Below are 19,889 nucleotides of genomic sequence, written 5' to 3'. Positions count from 1 at the left end.
TTTCTCTGTCTCTTATTATTTACGATGTACTCGCACGTAAACGATCGGTTCCAACTTTCATTACACATCGTGTATAGAAGATATTTGTCCAAATCTAACAAGGAATCGGCATTGTTGCCTGAGCAGTACAATATTTCGAAGACTCAACTAGTTGTTTAAAATCTGCATGGGCAAACACGATCGATCCCAAACACCTGCAATACGTTATATTGCAATTGGTCACTCAATGTGTTCCTTAACATTTATGTACATTCCTTCAATATGTACAGAAGAATCTTAATAATGGTAGAATTTTTTTTTATTATTAATAATATTAAAAACGACACAGGAGCAAAAGAAACACAGACGATTTTCTAGTATTACTCCATACCTTCGATCGTTTGGGGAGAAAAAAAAACCTCCATCGGAATCAATTGACTACGCCTGCGGTCAGTGGTGAAATTTTTCGAGTATACACTCATTAATTCTAACGGTGTAATAATAGCTACGATTTATGGTAGATAATAATAATAATAACAATAATAATAGTGTAGTAAATAAGTTTAAATAAATAGCAACGAGAACGGGATGTAGTTAGTCACACTTAATTCTCACAGTCGATTTTCTATTCTCTCTATATTTTATTTCCTTTTCATCGTTTTTCATTTTCTTGCATCAAGCTTTTCATCAAGACCTACTATAGTATGCATGTATATGCGATTGCCGATTAAATGAATTGAAACAAATCTGTATGCTCGTATCGCACGTATGTCACATTGTTGTATTTAGTAGACGCTTATCGTTTCCAAAGTCTTTCACCTCCGTGGCGCAATCGATAGAGCAATTGCCGACATTCAAGCTGTGCGTCTCTTTTACACTACAAATCAGTTTGAATAAAAACTCATTGCTCATATCATTCAAACTTAACGAGAGCCGCTCGTCGCGCGCATATTCAATTTTAGCCTGATTATACCCCGAGGTCTATTAGACGGGTTGGACACGATTAAAAAATTTATAATTAATCTACACAAATGTATGTACTCGCAATGCGTACCGCTGTATTTTATAGCGATTGTCTTCCAAGTTAATCGTGAATTTAAATTGGGAAGTTGGTGGGATTTTTTTTCTGTATCATCAAAAGAACGATCGGACGATCACTGGCAATTGCATGAAAATTGTGCACGCATCTTCCGAATGCACGTATCGTTAACTACGCAATTAGTCATGATTAGGGAAATAGTGATTTTCTTTTTTTCTTTATTTTCTTCCAGGATAACGTATAAAATTAGTTATAAAAAAGCTACGCTTTGGGATCGCTATTCTAAAGCATCTTTCAATTCTTATTAGGTATTTTTCTCAAATTAGGTTGAAACGAAGTATGCTGAGACCCCGTAACACATCACTCACCCTTTGCCTTCGTATAATATGTGTAAACATACATCAATTCGCTCGTGGTGCCAAAATCAACACGACCTCCGACGAAATTCACTCCCAAGATCTCATCTGTCTTGAGAAAGAGGAGAAAAGGAGAGTGAGAAAGACAGAAAGAAATCTATAAGGAGCGTCGGATCCAGGGTTAAAATGTATCTACATACGGCACGACATATTTAGTAAAGTAAAAGTCAGACAAGTGCTCCAAAGTCAACATGCGCTAGCTGTTTCATTTAAATAGCATCAGCGTCTTAAGCCGGTCTAGCTTTTTCTCACCAGTGCAATATTACCGACATTATCTCATTAAATAACATTTATTGTACCTAAATTTAATAATATAAAATACCTAAATCACAATCTCGTGCCGCCACCTTATGCTTGCCGCGACGGTGGCCTCCAGTCTAACAGGCTCTCCTCGATCGTCAACGCTCGTTTATTTTCCCCTTGCACCGTCGCAAGACGACCGTCGTCACCGATGCGAACGAGTGTCATTTTCGACGTGATTGCGATAGTAGTTTTTCTACAAGACCGCGTTTCGACATCGCACAATCGATTAAGAGGGGGTACAAATTTGTAAAAACGCAAAGAGACAGAATAATGTTCAGTGTGAGATGAGAGTAACAAGAACAAATCAACGGGGAAATTCGTATGGCAGCAAAATATTCGTCATCCAATGATGTGTGTAACAACAAACGACCGATGCGTTTTCCTCAGGGTTGCGCAAACTCCTCATAACCCGGGGCAAACGCATTTCGGTATCCAGATAAAGTAAAATCTATCTACCTAAAGTTTGCCGTTTACTGCATAGAGCGCTTACGAACTAGGACTTCCATTCGTTGAACGGAGTCTTCGGGCGGTGCGAAACATGGAAGAGGAAGAAGAGGACGGGGAGTGGGGCTAGTTGGCTGGCTGGCCGCTGAGTGCCTCATGGAGAGCCTGCTGCTGGTCCGTCGTCAGGGCGCTTATGCAAGCCTGGAACATTGTCTCGTTGTTCTGAAAAAAATACAATGCGTCAATACAGGGTTCATTACCTGTCTACTGCCTGACAAATATTACGATAACAAAGAAATATCAACGAATATTTGCGCACCTGGATCTGTCTAACGATACTGAGAATCCTGGCCATTACGGGATTTTCGGCCGGCACCGCATCCTTAAAAAGCGCCTCGGCGAAGAAGCTGATTAGTCGAGGTAAATTTGCATTGTTCGGTCCAAGAACCACGGGGTGATTGCTTTCTATAAGGTCGCAGAGGTAGCCGTATACATGCGGCGCCTCGTCCTCATCTTCCACGACCGGCAACCACGACAACCTGATAGTGACACAAAAAAAACGGACGACGTGACGCATCGCGAAACCCGGGACATCTGTTTACAAAACTTACCAATGAGGTAGCATATCGTCGACGTTGATCGCCTTGCTGTTATACTTCAGTATTTTCGTAACCGCCGAAATCGCGTTTTCCGTGGGATTGACGTTCTCCGGCGACCTGGACTCCGGGTCGTTGATAACCTCCATCAGCCTCGGCAAGGCCTCGGCGCAGGCTTGAGCGAAAGCCTCACCACCGTACTGTCCGAGCACACCGCAACCATAGGCGGCTGCCTGCCTCACCTCCGCGGACTTGTCGGAGACATATTGTATCATCGGCCGCAGAAAGTACTCTTGATACTTGGCACAGTCCGATCCGCCGAACTCTATCACGTCGTCGAAAACGCACAAGGCCCACTGATGATCCGGCCATGAACGTTCAGGTGCCAGAAGGTTCACGAAGTGACCACAAATTTGATCGAAGTATGGGAAAAACGAGGACTTGTGCGTTGTGAAGAGAGCGTGTAATATGTCAGCGATTTTACTCAGTGTGTATATGTCTTCATTGTCCTCATCGGCCAGCTGCTCTTCTACCATCTATGAAATATAAACAAATTTCTCTTCATATATTTATTACTGCAGTACCTTGAATGGATGTGAATTCTTGAAAAACTTATACCATAATTAATATGCAAAAAATAAGCAACGAAATCGAGACCTCGTAAACGTACCTCGTCGTAATCTTCATCTTTGCGTTTTTCCAGCCTCGCAACGGCCCTGTCAAAGTGCTCGTTCAATAATTTGTCAAGAATCCTGAGGAGTTCGGCCATTTGTTGCGTACCCAAACACCCGGCGCCCAGAGTCTCAATACACTTTGCTAAGGAGAATAACAACTCTAACAGAACCTCAGATTCTGGCTCCGTATCTATGGCCTTCAGCAACTCGGGGCAAATGTACGCCCACATACCTTCCAGGTATTGAGGTCCTGAAACAAGATGCGAAGTGAGTTGAAACAAACCTCAGCGATGAACGAATCGAGATTGACTGAGGTAACACACCTTTAATTTTGGCGCAGTCCAACAAGCACGGCAAGCTTTCCGCTGCCGCGGTTCTGACGCCGTCATGAAAGTAGAACTTGAGCATGGGGACCATTAGTCTGACGACTTCTTCGGCGTAATCGGCGAAACCATCTTTCAATTCGCGGGCGTAACAAACAAGCATTTCACAGGCCGAGGCCTTATCCTCTAGACCCGCGGTCTTTATGCCGAAATTCTGCTGCTCCCCAAGGGAAACGAATTGCCAGTCCAAGTCTCCCTCAACGCCCTCCATGTCTTCGTTGTCCAGGAGGGCTACCTCTGGCTTCATCGCAGCTGTACGGAGGACCGGACCCATCACCAGTGGCAAGTATTGTTCGAACTGTTTGCCTGGTGCAAGGAAGACACAAGTTCAGAAACTTCACCAGTAACACGATTTACGGTTTGAGAAAAATTTTGAGGCTTGTAAACGAGCCATGATAAACTTACCAAGAATTTTACAAATCCGAGCCCATGCGGAAATGAGGTAACTAGTCTGAGGATCATCGTCTGGAAGTTCACCTTCTGAATGTGTCTTCAGCAGCATGTCCATTACTTCGCTAGCGTCGGTGATAAACTGGATGGTGAAAGTTTGAGATTTTTAAGCGAGGTCCAAGCAATGCAGTTTCCATAATCGAAATAAATTAAACCAATTGCTACCTTCTCTGGTCCAACCGCCAGGCCGATCAAGCTGACGCACTCAATGGTCTTTCCCCTGAGCATTTTATGCTCTTGTTGATTTGCATTCTGGATAATGTACTTCAGGCACGGCATCAGCCGGTCGTAGTAAGCCACAAACTGTTCCTCGCACGTGTCGGCAACCGAAGCGATCGTGGTCACAACCTACCAGGAAAAATCGTATCTCGGATCAGGGACAATCAACTAAACGTTGAACCAAGGTGTACAAAGCAGAAAGAAACCAAGGATTGCACTGTATCGTTTGATCGTGGCGGCAGAATTCTAAGGCATGAAAACGAACCGCTTACAGCAACCAAAAGAATTGATATCCTCTTCATAAGTGACCGATCAAATCTGAAGCGAACTCATCGGTGGATTGTAAAGAGGTACTTTTTCGGCCTCGCTCTCTGCTGACAGTCGACGAGATTAAGAAAATTGTGAAGAATCTCTTCCTTACCTGTTCTAAAACAAGCTTCGTGCCTTTTTCGACCAGTTCTTGGAACTTTGCCGTGAGTATAGATTCGAGCTTTGCCATGATAACATCAAGATAAGGAGTCATGATGTTCTTCGGACAGTCTTCACTGAAGTTGACTAGCGCCGCGCCGGCATGCGCTTGCACTCGAGGATTCTCATTGTCATCTAGCACCATTAGCAAGCCAGGTATTATTTTGTCGTGAAACTTTTTTTCAACAATTGGTGCGAAATCAGTTGACATTTGCCCCACAGCGTTGCAAGCAGCGTAACGGACGCGCGGATGCTAAGAATAATGCAGAGAAGATAATTAATAGCACATTTCCCGATAGAAGAGATCGCAATTCCAAGTATTCCTGCTTATTACTTACAGGATCCTGAAGATATTGTATAACCCCATCCATGATCTGCGGCAGTATGGTCTCCATCTGCTTATGACAACCTTCACCGACTGCCGATATGGCCATCAGAGCTGCATGTCTGAAAGACGGTATTAAGCGATTTGCAAATAAGAAATTTGTCATAGCTTGAATACTTAAAAATGACGAGTACAAGTTATTCGATTGAAATACAAGTTATTTTGTTTGTTTCGAAGTGCTGGCTATGACGGAAAGAATCATGGTCTGCGTATCGAAACTTCCCAAGAGGAGCTTCACATCCGTGTCGTCAAAACGACGAACTTGGATAAGATAACGTTCTCCTAGGTTTATCTGTCATGGGTGTAACGCTGCTATACACATTAATCGAACATAGCTGCTGACTCCACATGATGTGTACATCGATTGCAAAGATAAAAAGATTGACAAAATCTCACCTATATTTCCAGTCTGTGTTACTAAGCATCGTTGGAATGTTCTGTACAATTTGCGGCAGCATCGTCTTGCCGCCAAGGCCACATGCCAGCCTGTCTAAAGCGCTCTCAGCAACGACGTTATTGCTGTCGTTGTCTTCTTCGATAATCTCATCAGAAAAGCTCCACTCCTCATCTTCCTCAAGGTCGGTCATCATCTTGAGAACGAGCGGCACCAGAGCGGCGATGTACTTACCTCCAACTTTGCGCACCATGGCTGGTGCGGTTTCGGCCAGTGTAACCAAGACTTCAAGCGCTAGCTGCCGCCAGGAGTCTCCCATCTCTTCGTTGGAGAATATTTTCATGCACATCTCCATAATGTTTTCCAGCTGGGGTCGCAGGAACTTTGGTGTCGACTCTGCCAGGTCGATAAGAACCTTGATCAAAAATTCATCATCTTGCTTCTCGACTGACTGCGCCATGACCTGGACCACTGCTGGCAGCAGCTCTGAGAAATGTTTCTGGATGTTTGTCTCCTTCTCGTGCAGCATGATGAAGGCGCCGATCGCCCGGACTGCTTGAAATCTCACCTATATTTCCCCGTAGAGTATAAGCGATGTTAAAAAAGTTTGCTTCGGAATATATATACATGTACGAAAATAGAATGAAAGTAAGAAAAGCATTTGTAAATAATCAGTATTTGTATATGGATCATTTATTTGCTCCGTATCTGTCTGTAATTTAACACTCAACAAGTTACAGTCATCAGAAAGCAGATATAATTTTGGGAGAAATTGTGAATAGTGGATACAATTTTACATCCGCTAACGTATCTTCCTCCCGATATATATGCATTATATACATGCGACTCACTTCGTAATTCGTTGCATCCAGCACAGACTGCTGTAACATCTGCTTTATTAGATCCAAGTAATGTGCTTGCTGGTTTCCGAAAACACCAGGTACAGACCTAAGTAAAAAAAATAGTACATTCAAGTTATAGTCAGTTGTTTCAGTGCCAGAATACGTCTCAACTTAGAACAAAACAAATCTTACGTGAACATGCGGAGAGCGCTCTCTTTGAGGGCAGGGACTGGCCCATTGGCACACTGGAATAGGAACTGAAGAAATTCCGGCCACTGATTGTTTCCGTCATCATCGATAAGATTTCGTGCAACTTCGGCAGCAACTTCGCATACCTTACGTCTGATTGTATCAGCTTGTTCCGTTTGAACAGAGAGTAAGATTCTCTCCTTCAGCTGAATTTGAGCTTCTGGTGGAATCTAAACAAGAAATTTTTTGAGACTGTTGTAGCAGCGACATGATGTGTGGTCCAAAGTGATTTGAAATATTCGTGTGGTGGTGTATGTTTCGAAACTATGACTACGCAATGAGAAACACGCAGCCAACTCTCAGAAACGCCTTACGAGGGCCTCGTTATCCCAGCTGTCAAAACGACAGATGGGAGAAAGACTGGACTAGCAAGTTCATCTGCCATGGGTGTAACGCTGTCAAACTCATTAATGGAAAATGACTGCTGACTCCACATGGCAAGCTAAAACGAGGATGCAAACGCAACACTTATGCCCATGGATATTTTTATCAAACTTATTCTAGGCAAATGTCAAATGGTCAATGCAGAAAAAATTAGGCAACTAGTTTCTAGTCAACAAGACTAAGTTGGTCAGAGGCTTTGCTTTGCTGATTAGTTTGGATGATTGAAACCAAGTGATATTTCACTTACTTTGGGATAAAAATCCATGAACTCTGAAGAAAACAATCTTCGAAGTAGGACTGCAGCCATTGCGCGCATTTCCTCGGCAAGTGTAGCATTGCAGATCGAGCCAAGCAAGAATGTCACCTTATTCTCCACTGGCAGGCTGTTGTACGCTTCCTAAAAAAACAAGGGGTTACAGGGGTTACTTATAAACTGATCTGCGCTAAACAAATCATGTCTTGTCTTTAAACTATGCATCACGTCAAGTTGAAAATCAAAGATTGAAATGACTTCTATCTCTCACATATCGTTGTGCATACATATGGTTCCTGACAGACACATATCCATGCACCTTCTGCGGTTCCTGTACGCACATACGAATAGGGAGTAAGAGTTTTTTATCAAGCCATCACGCAACATATAGCATATATCAATAGGCAGTATCACCAAGATCGTGTGAGTCTGTCATGGGCGAGGGACACGGTCCGATCATGTGGACAGAAGGCGAATTCGGGAATTGCGATGAGTAGTGAGGTGGATGCGCGAGGCGCGCGAATATCTCGCGACATGTACGTATATATAGACTCAGGGTGCGTGACTGTGCCAAATCGCGCGAAGCGCGTGGCTCGGGCAATGAATTGCGCGTCGGTGATCTTGAACGCCGATGATGCGCTTATTGGGAAATTGGAATCGGGGCTTAAGGGATACGGCGGCATGGAGGATGGCATGCGGCGTGGCCATGGCCGTGAGTAGGAGCGGTTTGGCGGGCCGCGCGGCACGCACCACCATTTTGACCTTTAAGCGAAAACCGGGCCACCTGTCAGGCCTCGAAGAGTCATTAAATATAAGTAGACGCGGCGAGGGTGTTGCGAGACGTGCCCGAGGCGGCGGCGTTGGGGCCAAAAAAGAGCGACGGGGACTTGCGAGACGACCGCATGTTAGCTTTTCTTTCGTGACAAACACGTTGCCGACAGGCTTGCAGCTGCGTTGTATCGCTTGTATTTCAAAAGCAACGACGTGTCCCGGTCGAACTGGGACGTCGGCTTCGCAAAGGGGAAATAATGGACGCCATTACGTACCTCGGCTTGCGTCCGGACATCGTTGTCGGTGCTTAGGAGTGTGTTTAAAAGCTGTTGGAACTGCTCGAGGTCTGCCGCCATTGTCACCGCCGAACGAATGAATCGCTGCGCAAGCACCTCCGAGTCGATCGTCATGCGGCGACACCGACTTGCCGCTAATACCACGTCGGAAAATTCCCCAGCTCATCGCGGAGAACTAACCGAGAACGCGATCTGTAACGCCACCTACCCGATCACCATGGTATGGCCAGAATTCCTCCAGATGACACTTCGGGGATTCTAGTTGGATGGGCTATGAAGTTCAAAATTTAGGTTCTCTTGAAATTCACTGGGGGCCTTTTCCATACTCAGGACAAAGACGATCGGATTGTGTTGGACGTTGAGTGAAGAATATAAAAACAGTTGCTATTATGGGCTTTGGTGTGACAAATGAAAATCGTCATGCGCTTGCGCTCCCTGAGATGTTCCGTTGACTGAAGAATATACAGTTGCCGTAATGGTATTTGGTGTTTAAGCCTAGGCCAGTACTTAGCCTGTGTGTACTTACCAACTTGTTGGCGATACAAGGAATTAATAATGAGAATAAATTTCTTCCGAAATTCGTAGCAAAACAGTGATTCAGTTAAAGTATAGGTACTCGAGAGAAGAATGTATACATAGATCATAAATCAGAATAGATCAGATGTAATAATGATGCAGAGACCGAAAAGTATGCTATAAGTATGTGCGGTCCATGTAAGATATTGATATGTATTACGATTAATACGTGATGCATACTATATATTTTATAATTTTCCAGCAGACAAACTTTATTATCTACAATAATACGGCTATAACATGAAAATAGAGGAGTTATTAATTTCGAAATGGGTTTCTATGCGACACACGCTCGATATATTCCATAACATCAATATTCATAATTATTCCAACAACTTTTCATTTGCTCTCTCGATCTTGAATTTTCGTAGACGTAGAATAGAAACGCTGATTTAGCTAGTCGCGAGTGAAGTATCTACGTTGGGTAGAGAAGCAGAATTGTTTCAAGAAGTGTTCGTATAGAAAAAAAATCGGAGTAACTGTAATACATCACGGATGCGCTAATTTTGATCGAGATGAAATGGATGCTCCGTATATGAGACAGTATTTAACGCAGTATCCTGATTTCAAGACCTAAAGAGGTGATTGTCGGCGATTTTTTTTTTTTTGACAGGGAGAGAAAGAACGAAGTTTCTTTAAACTTCGAGTGTATTTTAACACACATGTGAAGGGTACGAGCAAAAATTTTTATCATCCAACTATCGTAGAACGACAGCGTTATTAGCAGACCCGTAACTGAAGAATATATGTCTTTAGTCAACGGCTGACCATCGAAGGACCTAGCCGCTTGAATCGGCAGGAAAGATAACGTGCGTATTTCTTGTCTGTAATGTGTAAACTAAAATCATGATAAATCTCGTCATATCATGCATCATACATCATACATCATACATGGTATTAAAGTTCAAAACCATAGTTTGGATGATCGGATTTTCAGAAAGTGACGTCTCCTAAAATTTTTTTTCTCTTGACGTCATCGATCTACAGTAATCAGCTAGTCGAATTCGTCAGTCTGGAAACAACCGCGCAGTAGAGCGGACGTATGAAAATCGCGTTCCGCAGATTTCGGGTACCGGGTTCTCTACCTCCGGGATCCTGCGCTTCGGGTCCGCTTCCTCGTGCGCCTCGAGTTCCAGGACAAGTGCTCCGTAGTTTCTACGCTCCTGGTCCGCTACCTGGTGGAACGCAACTTTCAGGACAAGCGCTCCGTGGTTCCTGCGCTCCAGGTTCGCTACCTGGTCAAACTTGACTTTTAAGACGAGCGCTCCGTAGTTTCGGCGCTACAGGTCCGCTACCTGGTGAAACTTGATTTCTAGGACTAACGCTCCGTAGTTTCGGCGCTCCAGGTCCGCTACCTGGTGAAACTCGACTTCAGGGACAAGCGCTCCGTAGTTTCTGAGCTCACGGTCCACTACCTGGTGCACCTCAAGTTCCAGGACAAGCGCTACATAGTTTCTACGCTCCACGTCCGCTACCTGGTGGAAAGCGACTTTCAGGACAAGCACTCCGTGGTTCCTGCGCTCCAGGTTCGCTACCTGGTGAAACTCGACTTTTAAGACGAGCGCTTCGTCGTTTCGGCGCTACAGGTCCGCTACCTGATAGAACTTGATTTCTGGGACTAACGCTCCATAGTTTCGGCGCTCCAGGTCCACTACCTGGTGAAACTCGACTTCAGGGACAAGCGCTCCGTAGTTTCTGAGCTCAAGGTCCACTACCCGGTGCACCTCAAGTTCCAGGACAAGCGCTCCGTAGTTTCTACGCTCCAGGTTCGCTACCTGGTGGAACGCAACTTTCAGGACAAGCGCTCCGTATTTCCGCGCTCCAGGTCCACTACCTGGTGAAACGCGACTCTCGGAGGACGAGGAAAACGAGGTGAACAAGGTGGATGAGGAGGACGAGAATTTCTACCCGGTAAGTATAACATTTTTATAATATTTAATGGCAATTGTGATTATATTCTATCTAGAATTTTTTCAACTTGTCATGTTTACAATATATTATTTCAATTCATTTTTCGCACAATCCCAAATTCAGTAGCTATCATTGTGCTGATAATATTTTTATAATTTTTAATAATTTTGTCAATCTTCTTGGTAAAATGTGTCAGTAAAAAAATAATATTAATCCTTACACAATATTTTTGATGTGTTCTAATACTGCAAATGTTTATTAATATTCGAGGTATCACCCGTGGTGGTTAGCGGTGGTCGTTGGAGGTGGTTGGCGGTGGTTGGAGTTGGTTGAAGGTGGACGAGGAGGAGGACGAGGATTTGTGCTCGGTGAGTTTAACATTTTTGTAATATTCAATGGCAATTGTAATTATATTATACCTGAAATTTTTTAAACTTGTCATGTTTACAATAAATTATTTCAATTCATTTTTCGCAAGCCCAAATTTAGTAGCTATCAATGCGCTAATAAAATTTCTATATGATTTTTTATAATTTTCTCATAATCTTGTTGGTAAAATGTGTCAATGAAAAAATTATTTTAATCATTACACAATATTTGTGATGTGTTCTAATTTTTACAGAAAATATTTATTAAGATTCGGGGTCTACTCGTAACCCAAGGTGGTTAGTGGTGATCGTTAGAGATGGTTGGCGGTGGTTGTGGGCGGTTGAGGGTGATCGAGGTGGACGAGGGGGAGGAGGACGAGGTAGACAAGGAGATCGAGGATTTTTGTACGGTGGGTAAAACATTTTTCTAATATTTAATGGCAATTGTAATTATATTTTATCTAAAATTCTTTAAAGTTGTCATGCTTACAATAAATTATATCGATCTATTTTTCGCGTAAGCCCAAATTCAGAAGCTATCAATGCGCTAATAAAATTTCTGTAATTTTTGAAGTTATACTTCTTTAGGCGCGTTATGAAAAACTGATGAGAGTGAAATTTCAAGATGCGCGCGCATCACTGTAACACAAAATTGTAACACAAAATTAACAGGATGAAGTTGCCCACTCAACCGAATTCAATGTCAAGATGCGCGCGCATCACTGTAACACAAAATTAACAGGATGAAGTTGCCCACTCAACCGAATTCATTAAGTCTCGAAAAATTTGAGAATATTAGTGAAAAAATTGTGCTAAAATACTTTTTCAAGTGCTCCAATATAATTGAGGTTAGTTATCCGTATGTATTATTTATTGATATAAATTAAAATATCATTATTTAATATAATTAATACTAAATATTATTAAATTATCAATGTTGAATATTTATTATTGGTTTTTTAATATTTACAAAATAAAGAAATAAATTTAATAGATTATTTAAATATAATGTAAGACATCCGTTATGTAGGAGTAAAGATAAGACTGTGTGTGTTTTTAAGTGTCGCAAATTTAAGGATTGTGTTGTGACAAAGGCTATCCAACATGCTGTTGCCAGATGAGGAAACGTGGCTAGTTGGTGAGTCTCGGTCACTAAAGTATAAGTAAGGGTATGAGGGTGGGGGTGAAAAAGGCCAAGAGGCCCTGCATCCACCTAAGAGCCAAAAACGTCAGTCTAAGACCATCGGGACTGCTGGAAAGATGTACTCGTCACTTTGCCATAATAAAGAAATACTTCTGTAAAATTCAAACCTGCCGTCACGCTGCAAATCCTTCTTTAGTAAAATTAATAGCATCAAACCTATTATTACAATTATACTACAGTTATTTGTTTTATTGTTTTTTAATGATGCCAAAGAAGTATAACTTCTCACGCGCGTACATAAGTACACGCACCCATTTTTTTAAATAATTTTCTCATAATCTTCTTGGTAAAATGTGTGAATGAAAAAATGATATTAATCCTTACACAATATTTTTGATGTGTGCTAATACTGAAAATATTTATTGGGATTCGAGGTATAACCCGTGGTGGTTAGCGGTGGTCGTTGGAGGTGGTTGGCGATGATTGAAGGTGGTTGGAGAAGGAGTAGGAGCCGGTGGAAGAGGACGATAACGACGAGGCGGAGGACTAGGTAAACGAGAACGACGGACGTGGTCCAAGGGAGTAGGAGGTGGTAGGGGGTGGTAGGCAGGAGTAGGAGTTGTAGGAGTAGTAGGAGTAGGAGTAGGAGTTGTAGGAGTCAGAGTAGGAGTAGTAGGAGTAGCAGAAGTAGGAGTAGGAGTTATAGGAGTTAGAGTAGGAGTAGTAGTAACAGTAGTAGGGGCAGGTGTAGGAGTGGGGTGGTACAGTGGCCTACCCTATCCTACCCTACCCTATCCTACTCCTGATCCTACTCCTATTCCTACTCTCACTCTTGAACCTACTCCTGATCCTACTCCTACTCCTGATCCCACTCTTATTCCTACTCCTAATTCTGAATATTAATGTTATGTAATATATAGACTGCGTGTCGAATTGAATCCCATATCAAAACGAACAATTTTTTTATTGTCATATTATAGCCGATTATAGTAGATAATCTAGTATGTTTCCTATAAAATTATGAAATTTATAGTATGCATCACGTATTAATCATAGATAAATCATATATATCAATGTCGTACATAGACCGCATATACATTTATACTTTTTGGTCTCTGCATCATTATTACATCTGATCTATTTTTATTCAAGATCTATGTATACATTCTTCTCTCGGGTACCTATACTCTGATTAAATCATTGTTTTGCTACGAATTTTGAATGATATTTATTCTCATGATTAATTTCTTGTATCGCCGACAAGTCGGTAAGTACCCTCAGGCCAAGTACTGGCATGGGCTCACCATTGCGAAAACTGTGTTACACAGGAGGTGAATGCAGCCGGCATCATGTCGGAATCGGAAACTCTCTGATGTTCTGCAATCAGTTCTCAACTCTACCATTGGAACATCTCTCGGAGCAATTTTCGCTTGTCACATCAAAGCCCATGAGGGCAACTGTCTTTATATTCTTCATCCGATAGTAAGACTGACCCCTGTTGTATTTTTGGCGAAAATTTTCGCGATTTTCGCAAGTGCTGGAATAAATTCTATCATGCACTATTCTGACGTAATTTTGCGAAAGAAATCGATAGAGCGTAGTACCAATACGCTGCGAGCAAGGAGTCAAAAGTTACAAGCGAAAAACGAGAAACTGTGTTCTTCACATTTTTCAGCTGGTGATCTTTTCGTCGTCATATCACGGCTGTCGGTCCCAGGCTCTTTTCGCCACGTTGTCTGAGTTCCCGGGGGTCCAATTAGTCAGAAAAAGGTGACTCATATCGAATCTGAGACCAAAAATTTTTTGGTCGAAAAATGAAAAAAAAGTAAGGCTTTAACCCCTTTGTATTTTTGGCCAAAATTTTCGTGATTTTGAATAGTGCTGGAATAAATTCTTTCTGGCACTATTCCGACGTAATTTTGCGAGAGAAATCGACAAAGCGCAGTACCAATACGCAGCGATCAACGGATCAAATGTTACAGCCAGAAAACAAGTTCCTGTGTTTTCAATATTTTTCCGCTGGTGCTCTTCCCATCGTCATCGCTCTGCTGTTGGTCCTACGCACTTTTTGCTGCGTTTTCTGAGTTCCTGGTGGTCCAATCAGGCAGAAGAGGGTCATACAAGTCGAATCTAAGACCAAAAATTTTTTCGCCAAAAAATAAGTAAGGCTAACCCCTTTGTATTTTTGGCGAAAATTTTCGTGATTTTGAAAAGTGCTGGAATAAATTCTTTCTGGCGCTATTCCGACGTACTTTTGCGAGAGAAATCGATTGAGCGCAGTCCGAATAGGCAGCGATCAACGGATCAAAAGTTACAGCCAGAAAACAAGTTCCTGCGTTTTAGGAATTTTTCAGCTGGTGCTCTTTCCATCGTTGTTTCTCTGCTGTTGGTCCTACGCACTTTTTGCTGCGTTTTCTGAGTTCCTGGTGGTCCAATCAGGCAGTAAAGTGTCATACAAATCGAATTTGAGACCAAAAATTTTTTCCCCAAAAAATAAGTAAGGCTAACCCCTTTGTATTTTTGGCAAAAATTTTCGTGATTTTGAAAAGTGCCGGAATAAATTCTTTCTGGCGCTATTCCGACGTACTTTTGCGAGAGAAATCGATTGAGCGCAGTCCGAATAGGCAGCGATCAACGGATCAAAAGTTACAGCCAGAAAACAAGTTCCTGCGTTTTAGATATTTTTCAGCCGGTGCTCTTTCCATCGTTGTGTCTCTGCTGTTGGTCCTACGCACTTTTTGCTGCGTTTTCTGAGTTCCTGGTGGTCCAATCAGGCAGAAAAGGGTCATACAAATCGAATCCGAAACCAAAACTTTTCTCCCCAAAAAATAAGTAAGGCTAACCCCTTTGTATTTTTGGCGAAAATTCTCGCCATTCTGAAAAGTGCTTGAATGAATTCTTTGGCGCACTATATCGACGTACTTTTGCGAGAGAAATCGATTGAGCGCAGTCCGAATAGGCAGCGATCAACGGATCAAAAGTTACAGCCAGAAAACAAGTTCCTGTGTTTTAGATATTTTTCAGCTGGTGCTCTTTCCATCGTCATCCCTCTGCTGTTGCTCCTACGCACTTTTTGCAGCGTTTTCTGAGTTCCTGGTGGTCCAATCAGGCAGTAAAGTGTCATACAAATCGAATCTGAGACCATAAATTTTTTCCCCAAAAAATAAGTAAGGCTAACCCCTTTGTATTTTTGGCGAAAATTTTCGTGATTTTGAAAAGTGCTGGAATAAATTCTTTCTGGCACTATACCGTCGTAATTTTGCGAGAGAAATCGATTGAGCGCAGTCCGAATAGGCAGCGAACAACGAATCAAAAGTTACAGCCAGAAAACAAGTTCCTGTGTTTTAGATATTTTTCAGCTGGTGCTCTTTCCATCGTCATCCCTCTGCTGTTGCTCCTACGCACTTTTTGCTGCGTTTTCTGAGTTCCTGGTGGTCCAATCAGGCAGTAAAGTGTCATACAAATCGAATTTGAGACCAAAAATTTTTTCCCCAAAAAATAAGTAAGGCTAACCCCTTTGTATTTTTGGCGAAAATTTTCGTGATTTTGAAAACTGCCGGAATAAATTCTTTCTGGAACTATTCCGACGTACTTTTGCGAGAGAAATCGATTGAGCGCAGTCCGAATAGGCAGCGATCAACGGATCAAAAGTTACAGCCAGAAAACAAGTTCCTGCGTTTTACATATTTTTCAGCTGGTGCTCTTTCCATCGGTGTTTCTCTGCTGTTGGTCCTACGCACTTTTTGCAGCGTTTTCTGAGTTCCTGGTGGTCCAATCAGACAGAAAAGTGTCACACAAATCGAATTTGAGACCAAAAATTTTTTCGCCAAAAAATAAGTAAGGCTAACCCCTTTGTATTTTTGGCGAAAATTTTCGTGATTTTGAAAAGTGCTGGAATAAATTCTTTCTGGCGCTATTCCGACGTACTTTTGCGAGAGAAATCGATTGAGCGCAGTCCGAATAGGCAGCGATCAACGGATCAAAAGTTACAGCCAGAAAACAAGTTCCCGTGTTTTAGATATTTTTCAGCTGGTGCTCTTTCCATCGTCATCCCTCTGCTGTTGCTCCTACGCACTTTTTGCTGCGTTTTCTGAGTTCCTGGTGGTCCAATCAGGCAGTAAAGTGTCATACAAATCGAATCTGAGACCAAAAATTTTTTCCCCAAAAAATAAGTAAGGCTAACCCCTTTGTATTTTGGGCGAAAATTTTCGTGATTTTGAAAAGTGCTGGAATGAATTCTTTCTGGCACTATTCCGACGTACTTTTGCGAGAGAAATCGATTGAGCGCAGTCCGAATAGGCAGCGATCAACGGATCAAAAGTTACAGCCAGAAAACAAGTTCCTGTGTTTTAGATATTTTTCAGCTGGTGCTCTTTCCATCGTTGTTTCTCTGCTGTTGGTCCTACGCACTTTTTGCTGCGTTTTCTGAGTTCCTGGTGGTCCAATCAGGCAGTAAAGTGTCATACAAATCGAATTTGAGACCAAAAATTTTTTCCCCAAAAAATAAGTAAGGCTAACCCCTTTGTATTTTTGGCAAAAATTTTCGTGATTTTGAAAAGTGCCGGAATAAATTCTTTCTGGCGCTATTCCGACGTACTTTTGCGAGAGAAATCGATTGAGCGCAGTCCGAATAGGCAGCGATCAACGGATCAAAAGTTACAGCCAGAAAACAAGTTCCTGCGTTTTAGATATTTTTCAGCCGGTGCTCTTTCCATCGTTGTGTCTCTGCTGTTGGTCCTACGCACTTTTTGCTGCGTTTTCTGAGTTCCTGGTGGTCCAATCAGGCAGAAAAGGGTCATACAAATCGAATCCGAAACCAAAACTTTTCTCCCCAAAAAATAAGTAAGGCTAACCCCTTTGTATTTTTGGCGAAAATTCTCGCCATTCTGAAAAGTGCTTGAATGAATTCTTTGGCGCACTATATCGACGTACTTTTGCGAGAGAAATCGATTGAGCGCAGTCCGAATAGGCAGCGATCAACGGATCAAAAGTTACAGCCAGAAAACAAGTTCCTGTGTTTTAGATATTTTTCAGCTGGTGCTCTTTCCATCGTCATCCCTCTGCTGTTGCTCCTACGCACTTTTTGCAGCGTTTTCTGAGTTCCTGGTGGTCCAATCAGGCAGTAAAGTGTCATACAAATCGAATCTGAGACCATAAATTTTTTCCCCAAAAAATAAGTAAGGCTAACCCCTTTGTATTTTTGGCGAAAATTTTCGTGATTTTGAAAAGTGCTGGAATAAATTCTTTCTGGCACTATACCGTCGTAATTTTGCGAGAGAAATCGATTGAGCGCAGTCCGAATAGGCAGCGAACAACGAATCAAAAGTTACAGCCAGAAAACAAGTTCCTGTGTTTTAGATATTTTTCAGCTGGTGCTCTTTCCATCGTCATCCCTCTGCTGTTGCTCCTACGCACTTTTTGCTGCGTTTTCTGAGTTCCTGGTGGTCCAATCAGGCAGTAAAGTGTCATACAAATCGAATTTGAGACCAAAAATTTTTTCCCCAAAAAATAAGTAAGGCTAACCCCTTTGTATTTTTGGCGAAAATTTTCGTGATTTTGAAAACTGCCGGAATAAATTCTTTCTGGAACTATTCCGACGTACTTTTGCGAGAGAAATCGATTGAGCGCAGTCCGAATAGGCAGCGATCAACGGATCAAAAGTTACAGCCAGAAAACAAGTTCCTGCGTTTTACATATTTTTCAGCTGGTGCTCTTTCCATCGGTGTTTCTCTGCTGTTGGTCCTACGCACTTTTTGCAGCGTTTTCTGAGTTCCTGGTGGTCCAATCAGACAGAAAAGTGTCACACAAATCGAATTTGAGACCAAAAATTTTTTCGCCAAAAAATAAGTAAGGCTAACCCCTTTGTATTTTTGGCGAAAATTTTCGTGATTTTGAAAAGTGCTGGAATAAATTCTTTCTGGCGCTATTCCGACGTACTTTTGCGAGAGAAATCGATTGAGCGCAGTCCGAATAGGCAGCGATCAACGGATCAAAAGTTACAGCCAGAAAACAAGTTCCCGTGTTTTAGATATTTTTCAGCTGGTGCTCTTTCCATCGTCATCCCTCTGCTGTTGCTCCTACGCACTTTTTGCTGCGTTTTCTGAGTTCCTGGTGGTCCAATCAGGCAGTAAAGTGTCATACAAATCGAATCTGAGACCAAAAATTTTTTCCCCAAAAAATAAGTAAGGCTAACCCCTTTGTATTTTGGGCGAAAATTTTCGTGATTTTGAAAAGTGCTGGAATGAATTCTTTCTGGCACTATTCCGACGTACTTTTGCGAGAGAAATCGATTGAGCGCAGTCCGAATAGGCAGCGATCAACGGATCAAAAGTTACAGCCAGAAAACAAGTTCCTGTGTTTTAGATATTTTTCAGCTGGTGCTCTTTCCATCGTTGTTTCTCTGCTGTTGGTCCTACGCACTTTTTGCTGCGTTTTCTGAGTTCCTGGTGGTCCAGTCAGGCAGTAAAGTGTCATACAAATCGAATTTGAGACCAAAAATTTTTTCCCCAAAAAATAAGTAAGGCTAACCCCTTTGTATTTTTGGCAAAAATTTTCGTGATTTTGAAAACTGCCGGAATAAATTCTTTCTGGCGCTATTCCGACGTACTTTTGCGAGAGAAATCGATTGAGCGCAGTCCGAATAGGCAGCGATCAACGGATCAAAAGTTACAGCCTGAAAACAAGTTCCTGTGTTTTAGATATTTTTCAGCTGGTGCTCTTTCCATCGTTGTTTCTCTGCTGTTGGTCCTACGCACTTTTTGCAGCGTTTTCTGAGTTCCTGGTGGTCCAATCAGGCAGAAAAGTGTCATACAAATCGAATTTGAGACCAAAAATTTTTTCCCCAAAAAATAAGTAAGGCTAACCCCTTTGTATTTTTGGCGAAAATTTTCGTGATTTTGAAAAGTGCTGGAATAAATTCTTTCTGGCACTATACCGTCGTAATTTTGCGAGAGAAATCGATTGAGCGCAGTCCGAATAGGCAGCGAACAACGAATCAAAAGTTACAGCCAGAAAACAAGTTCCTGTGTTTTAGATATTTTTCAGCTGGTGCTCTTTCCATCGTCATCCCTCTGCTGTTGCTCCTACGCACTTTTTGCTGCGTTTTCTGAGTTCCTGGTGGTCCAATCAGGCAGTAAAGTGTCATACAAATCGAATTTGAGACCAAAAATTTTTTCCCCAAAAAATAAGTAAGGCTAACCCCTTTGTATTTTTGGCAAAAATTTTCGTGATTTTGAAAAGTGCCGGAATAAATTCTTTCTGGCGCTATTCCGACGTACTTTTGCGAGAGAAATCGATTGAGCGCAGTCCGAATAGGCAGCGATCAACGTATCAAAAGTTACAGCCA

General features: G+C 42.2%; 1 protein-coding gene and 1 non-coding gene across 2 annotated transcripts; both read right to left on the bottom strand.

Annotated features, from left to right (window-relative positions):
- On the bottom strand, window positions 1-8,687 carry LOC107220820 (importin-5). The gene is made up of 14 exons (XM_015659568.2): window positions 8,525-8,687; window positions 7,473-7,622; window positions 6,785-7,011; window positions 6,602-6,698; window positions 5,753-6,318; window positions 5,310-5,418; window positions 4,925-5,224; window positions 4,450-4,632; window positions 4,240-4,366; window positions 3,775-4,140; window positions 3,448-3,701; window positions 2,793-3,313; window positions 2,501-2,720; window positions 1-2,403 (listed from the first exon to the last, which is right to left on the bottom strand). Exons 1-14 carry the CDS (start codon window positions 8,657-8,659, stop codon window positions 2,308-2,310), a joined length of 3,351 nt encoding a protein of 1,116 aa, XP_015515054.1. The 5' UTR covers window positions 8,660-8,687; the 3' UTR covers window positions 1-2,307.
- Window positions 6,442-6,571, bottom strand: LOC124294855. The gene has a single exon (XR_006904802.1). It is a non-coding gene; the product is annotated as a small Cajal body-specific RNA 8 (non-coding RNA).
- Window positions 8,688-19,889: the final 11,202 nt, after the last annotated feature.

Source organism: Neodiprion lecontei, chromosome 5 (assembly GCF_021901455.1).
Source record: "Neodiprion lecontei isolate iyNeoLeco1 chromosome 5, iyNeoLeco1.1, whole genome shotgun sequence".
Taxonomy (NCBI): domain Eukaryota; kingdom Metazoa; phylum Arthropoda; class Insecta; order Hymenoptera; family Diprionidae; genus Neodiprion; species Neodiprion lecontei.
Note: the sequence above shows the minus strand (reverse complement) of the source record. Positions and strands in the feature narration are given on the sequence as shown.

Bases quoted from the DNA above. Each gene is read 5' to 3' on its own strand.
- LOC107220820 (XM_015659568.2), bottom strand. From the start codon at position 8,659: ATGACGATCGACTCGGAGGTGCTTGCGCAGCGATTCATTCGTTCGGCG. The intron at 4,633-4,924 runs GTAAGGAAGAGA...TTTTCCTGGTAG, and splicing joins CGAAGCTTGTTTTAGAACAG to GTTGTGACCACGATCGCTTC. The intron at 2,721-2,792 runs GTAAGTTTTGTA...TGTCACTATCAG, and splicing joins GACGATATGCTACCTCATTG to GTTGTCGTGGTTGCCGGTCG.